The following is a 9,406-nucleotide window of genomic DNA, read 5'->3' on the forward strand; positions in this document are numbered from 1 at the left end:
TTATAATGTGACGGTCAATCCCACTATTCGTTGGTAAAAGAGTTGGCGGTGGGTGGTGATGACTAGCTGCCTTCCACTGCTAAATTAGGGACGGCTAGCGCAGATAGCCCTCGTGTAGCTTTGCGCGAAATTCAAAAAACAAACAAACATTCTTCGTTGCACTTGTAGAATGACCTCAAATATTGATATTATATCATACAATTGACTACAATGGATTATTAATCATCACTGGTCATAATCTTGACTTCATGGGATTTATTGTTGAGGAGAATAAAATAAGAAAAGAACATACGAAAAATGTAGAACTGTATCATCCCTATATTCATATTTGCATTATATTTGGCACTGCCATCCTACATCGTTTTATTTAAAAAATGTTTTATATTATTTGTTTTGTGACGTTTTCTAACCTGAATGAAAGTTAGTGTATTCTACGAATGTGTGTAATAAATTTTAATATTATGTGTATTGATTTTTTTCCTCTTTCATTTCATACATAATATAGGAGTTGGCTCCCTAAAGACATCACTTGTATAGTGTACAAAGCACTGAGTATCATACATGTTACAGTCATTTAATGTTCATATATTATTGGCTTGTAATTCCTGTTTCACCCTGTATTTAAGATTTTTAAAGGAACACAAGGTTTTTGTAAGAAAGCTACCTTCAGCGGGTAATGATAACATCGTTTACATTAGAATTATGATTTTTTAAAATCTTATACTAAGCACTATCGTACTTAGTGATAGCCTCTTCCCAAGTACTCTTTTTTTTCTGTCGTACTGAAGCCGTCGTGAAAACTTCCCCTATTTTATGGCTAGCATGGGAAAAGAAAAAAAAAGAAAGATGAACACTTTGGCTCTTAAGCTAGTTTCCAGTTCTCCACTTTAGCAACACTTTTTAATGGTATTGGGAGTCTCACAAGCTGTGAAACGCCATATAATGGCAATTAGGTGCTCAAATAATGCTATACCTCAACTTTAACAGTTATTTGTAAGCCTCATAGAGTAGTAATAGATTGATTGCGGCAGCCATTTTTTTCTCTGCCCATCCCAACATACTAAGCATTACCGTGCTTAGTGAATTTAGGATGTCTAAGTCGCTTTTATGCCATTCAAAAACCACATTTTATCTCTTCATTATTCTTATTAATAAAGCATTAAGTATATAAACGTTCATATAATGATATCGGACTAGTCATAAATATATAAGTGTTATGTAACGAGTGCACGTTTCTTGAAACTTTTCGTTTGTATTAATTATTAGAAAAATTTACTTACGAGTTGAAAAAACGTGATAAATATGCTCAAATATCTCACACCACAGGGTTGGGCGTTGCCCCGACCTCTGAATTCTAGGATTCATGGCTCACGTCCTGTAACCTCTAAAACACTCCTTAATTTGGGGCTGTGGGTGTGTTACAATAGTGACACTCAGTTCTTTCATTACATAATTTTCGTGGTCATTATTTCTATGAATATTCTTTCAGAATCCCCCACCCCCCACCCCCTACTAGGAACTGTGAGCGAACTCTGCCATAAGGCTTTTTTCGTCTTCGGTCTTTATTTACGAGACACCTCTCAATAGATAAATAGCAGGGGGGGGGGGGGATCATAACTGTAATTCTTTGCTTTCAACCTCTGATTAACGAATTTGAAAAATTAAAAATATTTTACCTGTCATGACTCTTAGTTCTGCTTCAGCAAGATCCCCTGACATCAGGGCTGTATGCAGAAATTTTAATTTGACTGCTACTGGTAAAAGGGGTACATTAAACAAACACATATTACATATAAACCATATAAACAGACGCGCATACATGATATGTATAGAAATAAACAACATTACACTCACCAAAATGATAGAGTTCATACGCATAGAATTATTGGAAAATTAAATTTATTAGTTCAAATACTTAATTTGCTTCAAATGATTTTTTTTCTATTATCAATTTGTTAATCCTAAAATTCTTAAGACGTAATTCATAATTATTGAGTTTACAATATATTATGTTGTACAAAAAATATTTTGGGCATTTTTTGGTATATCCCAGGGGTGGAGGAAGCATTTTTGAATTGGTCAGGCAACTCAGAATAATGTGCAAAGCACACTTTGGCGTGTAAAACTTTGAAAAATAGGTGCTCTGAGATTGAATTTTGTACTAATTTTACTATAATATATTGAAAGTATTAATGATTTGCAAGCATTTCTTTATGATTCACAAAAATAAAGTGCTCACTGACACTTGCACTCAACATAGCTATAAACAAGCACAAGCATGTACTCTTGCAGGTTACACGTGTAATTTATTATACATTGTTATTCTGATTCATACATACTACTATAAGTCTATCTATTTAACTAGAAACAATATTTGAAGTAGCAAATTAAAGTTTAAAAAGCCCTACAGTTACTGTGACAAAATGTTGGTCCGGCTACTGCCCTGTCTGTTGAACCTGCTGCGGCGCACATGTAACCACATTTTGGCCATTTTGGATATAAATTCAGTTGGGAATTAATTCTCTGCCTTTTTTTTTCAAGGGTTGGCTCCCAGCGTTATTCATCCGTTTAATTACAAGTCAACTTAGTTTCATAATGAAAAAAAAATCAATATTCGCCTCTATATAGATTTATATTTAATAATAAAACAGTTGAGACTAAACGAACCGACAACTATTTTATCCATTTTTAATCTACATTTAACCTATAGTACTAATGTCTAGAGATATGCCTAAATAATCAGAAGTTTAGTAAAACGTGTTATCTTAACTCACCAATGAGCTACATTCAGAGTTATTCAACCAACAGCAAAAGCATAACAATATGCGATCCGAAAGTATACTTACAACCACTGAAGAGCAACCACGTGGGATATAAGTAGCAGTGAAACAAGGCAGATCTTAATTACTCTCGTCTGCATATCTCTGTTACACGTCAAAACGATATTCATTCAGTTGCTTCAAGGGATCAAGACTTTGCCAGAAGGGTCATTTTGTATTATTATTAAGAAAAAACAAGTAACCGTTTTGTTCTGTAAAAACGACCTTTTATATTATCAGTTCACACACAATAGGGCACTTTAATATTGATCATGTGTTATAATTTTTTTGGAAACCGACCGAAGCAATTTTATTTGGGGGTAAACCAGTACTTTTGTCCAAACAGGTGGTCACTTTCTTCGATAACCATGATTACTTCATTTTACAGAACCGCTTGGCTACTTGAAATACTGTACTAATACCACTAAGATAAGATGAAAATGATAAGACCTGCCGCGACAAAACCACAGGCGTCGACGACACCAATAACACTGACTACGTGAATCATAAAGTGTAGCGTCACCGAGACAATTGGTTCCCCCACTGTGATGACACTCCCAGCTCCACAGAGGGTGTCTTGTACCTGCTACGAAAGAGATAACACCAGAAACTGACACCATAGGTGTGTCCGACAGCAGAAGACTATGGAAGGCCAGAGTTGCACAGCAAAAGGCCGCCTCTAACTCAGCGGGATGGCCAATTACAGCTTCCGGGGTTTCACGTGCCTAGTTCGCGGTCATGTTGTGTCAGCATTGGCTTAAGTTAGCTGCGAGCGGTGCCTCTACTTCACTTAACCAATCCTCTTTGGCAATTACTGGTGTGCCCCTTTCGCGCCACTGCGGCCCTTTTACACGCAATTAAACTTCGCCATCGGCCTGTTTGTTGAATGAGGTCAACACGCATTCTTACGTATAGGACAACAAAAATAATTCAGCGAGCTAAGGCATCAAAAAACTTGCTAATTTCACCCTGTAGTAAACAAATAACACTAACATATTTGCTATTCACTAATCATTGCACTGTCTAACTCAACTGTACGGAGCCGACCTCATGAAATGTGAGCTCTAAGCAGAGCGATTTTTGTTGTTGCTGTTGGGTTAATGCTCGTATTATATATCTAACTGTTACTTTAAGGGATTAGACATCCCACATTCTAATCGCCTAAAAGCACTAGGACCCAATCAGTAGCTTGTCTTGCTTTTTTTTTTTTGGACTAGCACTGTGTATGTATCTTTGTTGGAAACAGAACTTTTATTGTTCAAAATTTGACAAATATTTTCAGAGAAGCTGTTATGATGATTCTTTTTTTCTTGTATTTTTTTGCTTATTATTTAATGCCCCCCCCCCCTCCAAGTGGCTCAGTGGTAGTTTGGAAGCTTATAACGCTAAAATCAGGGTTTTGATACCCGTGGTTGACACAGATAACACGCTTAACAACAAAACACATTTTGTGACGACAATGGTTTTAATCACCTTCAACAGCTAGTACCGATTTTCATATTCTCAGTTACGAATGTGATCATGTTGTTTGTCTAATTTATTATCATTGAGACCGGGATAGTCATTTTGTCCCTTAGCAACGTGGTTAAAATATTATTTTTATTAATGTTATCACCGTTTTTATCGTACTTATTTTCAACGTGGCTAGCCATAATTATGTTGCATTGTTAACCTGTCTCTGTTGCTACAGTCATGTTTATCTTGCACTGTTAACTTGTCTCTATTACTATCGTACTCATTATCAAAGTAGTTGGTAGTAACAACTACTTTGTTCATGGTCATAAAAGTTGGTAATGAGAATTATTCTGTTCATGGTTAGGTAGATTGGTTAATAAGAACTACTTTGTTCATCGTTCTGTGGGTTGGTAATGAGGGCTGATTTGTTAATGGTTAGGTAGATTGGTTAATAAGAACTACTTTGTTCATCGTTCTGTAGGTTGGTAATGAGGGCTGATTTGTTAATGGTTAGGTGGACTGGTAATGAGGGCTGATTTGTTAATGGTTAGGTAGATTGGTTAATAAGAACTACTTTGTTCATCGTTCTGTAGGTTGGTAATGAGGGCTGATTTGTTAATGGTTAGGTATATTGGTTAATAAGAACTACTTTGTTCATTGTTCTGTGGGTTGGTAATGAGGGCTGATTTGTTAATGGTTAGGTAGATTGGTAATGAGAACTGTTTTGTTAATGGTTAGGTAGATTGGTTAATAAGAACTACTTTGTTCATCGTTCTGTGGATTGGTAATGAGAACTGATTTGTTCATGGTTAGGTAGATTGATAATGAGAACTGTTTTGTTAATGGTTAGGTAGATTGGTTAATAAGAACTACTTTGTTCATCGTTCTGTGGGTTGGTAATGAGAACTGTTTTGTTCATGTGTATGTAGTTTAGCAGTCAGGGCTACTTTATACATTATTACACAGTATAAATGATGACATTACACAGCAAAGTTCCAGTACGCCTACTGTTACGTAGAGATAAGGAACTCCATCATAGGACCGCGCTAACCAACAAAAAGATGCTACAACTTTTAATATCTACTGATACTCGCAAAACATAGTATCATCTCCACCGATATCATTGATAGCCTATCTCCTACCCTCAGCCATATATTGATATATAGTTATTTGTAATATACTTTATACCACGAGCAAAATTGCTTCATTTCCGAGTACCCCGGATATCACATCCCAAGTCTCTACCACTGTGCATGGAAGACAACTTTGACTTTGGCCTGAATAAGATTTCAATATAATACTTTAAATTTCGTCCCATTCTAGAAACAGACAGCTCATTAAACCCGAAACTCCACAACATGGTTACATTCTTACTTTTTTTCAAGGTAGAAATGATAAATTGTTCTTCTCTAACTATGCATTTAATTAACTAATCAATATGACATTTGATGTTTTCACTTGCAATGGCACCTTGGCTAAACAACCACTTCAAAGACGTCGAAATTTCAGGAATAGCCATCCCTAATTTAAAACTACTGACCAGAGGGTGTGTGTTTTGTTATATCAAAGCCACAAGGGGCTATCTTTTGTGTCCATCGAGGGGAATCAAACCATGATTTTAGCGTTGTAAGTCCGAAGACTTACCGCTGTCCCACCGAGGGACTGACCAGAGGGTATGTGTTTGTGCGCGTGTATGTTTTGTTATATCAAAGCCACAATGGGCTATCTACTGTGTCCAACGAGGGGAATCAAACCATGATTTTAGCGTTTTAAGTCCAAAGAGTTATCGCTGTCCCACCGAGGGACTCACCAGAGGGAGGGCAACCTTTCAGTAGCTCCCACCGTTTGTGCGACAACTCTAACCCAAATAGTAGAATCGACTGTTACAGTTATAACATCTCACAGTTAAAAATCGCGGTTCGAACCTTCGACGCTATGTTTTGCAATAGGACATGCTAGCTAATAATCCATTCTCGACGTAGGTTAACTTATAAAAGAGAATCGAATCTATTTATAAAATGTTACATAACGTGATGCATGTGAAAAAACATAAACATATTAGTTCTTTTAATGGAGAAACACCCGTCCTTCAAAATATATTAAGTTATATAAAACTTTTATTGAATGACTTTATCTATCTTCGCTGATGAGAGCTAATATTACTTGAAACTGCAGTTGTGATAATGGTCATAGTTTTAGTTTCATCATCCAGCTAATGTTTCGTAGTACAAAGTCGGAAGGCGAATAAACAATGGGTGGTAAGCTAAGCATTAGCTGAACTTTGGACAACATTCACTTTCTCTTAATGAAACGGTATGAAGGCATGTGTTTAAGAAATCAAATAAAACTATGCCAGTCGTCATTGGTCGCCATTCTATGACATCAGCCTAGCCGACAGAACGAGAGTTGACGGAGTTTAAAACTACAGTTGATTGTTGAAACCTGAAGTGAGTCAATACTTTTCATAAGACTAGTTATACATGGATTGGACCTTAACCATACCGAAAAGAAAACCAAGCAAAGCATTATCTGATTGGTTGGTCAATTGTGTTGGTTAAATATTTCGTGGCATAGATTAGGAGAATGTGATATTGTATATTGTGTGCTAATGTTCCACTACACTCATCAGCCTGTACAGTGAATGTAGATGGATTTAGCGTCTATGCAATCGGATTATATATCTCAAGACCGTGGTGTATTTTATGAACATATCTGATGATACTATGTCACAGCTAAACATTTGGATATATTGACATTTTTTTTTCGTCCTTCTCTATGCCCTAATGTAATAAATATTGGCTAGCATTGTAAAAATGAAGTAAAGTATTTTGATAAGTTTGTTTTGTTTTTGTTTTTTGAATTTCGCGCAAAGCTACACGAGGGCTATCTGCGCTAGCCGTCCCTAATTTAGCAGTGTAAGACTAGAGGGAAGGCAGCTAGTCATCACTAGCTGCTACCCGTGCGTATTTTGTCTGATGTTTTAATTACACCAACACTTTCAAATCAGTTTCTTTTATTGTACGAACATAAAGCCTTTGATTATATCTAATTTGAATCAATCACTTTAATCTAATCAGCTTGTCAATAAAGCTTGACAGTACCACTTTCTGGTCAATGTGCTACAAATATGATTGTCGAACCATCAATGTCTATGCAGATTTCTTATGAAGTACGTCTTGTCGACACCTCTTTCTGCAGCATCCTTTTTAATGTTGACTTAGCTTTGACAATAATCAGATTATCAAAACCCGTGAACATCGAATTATTTATACTTAAATATTTTCAATAATATTTGTTTGGCAAATCATTTGAAACGATTATCAATCAATACATTTTGTTCTTTGTCAACACCTGTGCGAAGGTGATAATGGAAGATAATAAGCGACTTTATTTCAAAATGCTCAATAGATGCGTAGTGTTATCAATAGACGCGTAGTGTCATTAATAGATCTGTAGTGTCATTAATAGATGCGTAGAGTCATCAATAGATGCGTAGTGTCATTAATAGATGCGTAGAGTCACAAATAGATGCGTAGTGGCATTAATAGATGCGTAATGGCATTAATAGATGCGTAGTGTCATTAATAGATGCGTAGAGTCATCAATAGATGCGTAGTGTCATTAATAGATGCGTAGTGTCATCAATAGATGCGTAGAGTCATCAATAGATGCGTAGTGTCATTAATAGATGCGTAGTGTCATTAATAGATGCGTAGAGTCATCAATAGATGTGTAGTGTCATTAATAGATGCGTAGTGTCATTATTAGATGCGTAGAGTCATCAATAGATGCGTAGTGTCATTAATAGATGCGTAGAGTCATCAATAGATGCGTAGTGTCATCAATAGATGCGTAGTGTCATTATTAGATGCGTAGTGTCATTAATAGATGCGTAGTGTCATCAATAGATGCGTAGTGTCATCAATAGATGCGTAGTGTCATTAATAGATGCTTAGTGTCATCAATAGATGCGTAGTGTCATCAATAGATGCGTAGTGTCATCAATAGATGCGTAGTGTCATTAATAGATGCGTAGTGTTATCAATAGATGCGTAGTGTCATTAGGCAGTTTGAATTCATGTAGGTCTTGAAATAAAGAATCCTTAAAAAGGTATTGAATGGACCATAAAATAAGGTACAGCTAGTAAATTACCATTTGGTTGATATCCTTCTCTAGCTTTAAACCTGAATTGTCAAAATTACTTTATTATAGAAATACACGATTCACTCCTTCAAACCTGTATCTTAGAAATGTTGGATTTGTCTAATTGTTGCCAGATTAGGTTCATTGGTTGTGAGCCATAATAGTCAGGCGATTGATTTTTTCAGGGTTATAGGTCCGACAGTCAGATAGGAATACAGAACTGTCATTGACCTTTAACTGGTCTCTAAGTGTTAAAACTAGAGAAAGTGATTTTGCAAACTTAGAAAAGTATAGACTCGATCCAAAGTTCACAGGGTTGGAAGACATATGTAAGGGAATAGTTTAATAAGCATGTTGATTATGTATACCATAAAGCTACTATAGTGTTATGTAATCACATTATGTGAAGCTGACCACAACCGCTATCCAACCGAAAAATTATAGATAAATTTCTTATTTGTTTTCCGAGTAGAACTCTATTCTTTCTTCTTCATTTTGTGTATTTTTAATCACTTCGTTTGTCACTATGTTTTTGTAGTATTTTATACCTTTACAATATTTTGCTTCCATGTCTATTATTTACCGTCCAGACCTTCGCAGCCCTATGGTTATTGTCTGCATAGGATTCGGGAATTGATGTTTATGTGGGACGATGTCATCTTACTATGGAACGGAAATTCAGCGACCTCTATCGCTAAACTTAGATTTGTAATATAATTATTTAGTTCATTTGCCTAAAGGATTCTGGTTTAGAAAATCAACTCACATACATAAGAAGTTGCCACCGTAAAAATAAACAACTAATGAAATAGCACAGTAGTATGTTATAGGAATTATTAAAAGGCTGTATTCCACGATTTGCCATCTCACGGACAAACTTCAAGACATAACTTCCCCAAAATCGATAGTAACCATTTTATCATAGTAAGAGTAAAAAGAATTACCAAAAACAAAAATATTTTTAAATTTTGTTGGATGACTTTGCCAT

The 9,406-nt window shown here is 35.7% G+C and overlaps 1 protein-coding gene across 1 annotated transcript in view; it reads right to left on the minus strand.

Annotated features, from left to right (window-relative positions):
- Window positions 1-3,174, minus strand: part of LOC106465304 (protein Wnt-11b-2-like) — a 37,494-nt gene extending 34,320 nt beyond the window's left edge. The window contains exon 1 of the mRNA XM_022393169.1: window positions 2,847-3,174. Within this exon, the coding sequence (XP_022248877.1) occupies window positions 2,847-2,950 (104 nt within the window). The 5' untranslated portion in view covers window positions 2,951-3,174. The remainder of the gene's footprint in view (window positions 1-2,846) is intronic.
- Between the last annotated feature and the right edge of the window lie 6,232 nt (window positions 3,175-9,406).

This window comes from Limulus polyphemus, unplaced genomic scaffold, assembly GCF_000517525.1.
Source record: "Limulus polyphemus unplaced genomic scaffold, Limulus_polyphemus-2.1.2 Scaffold1900, whole genome shotgun sequence".
In the NCBI taxonomy this organism is placed as follows: Eukaryota; Metazoa; Arthropoda; class Merostomata; order Xiphosura; family Limulidae; genus Limulus; species Limulus polyphemus.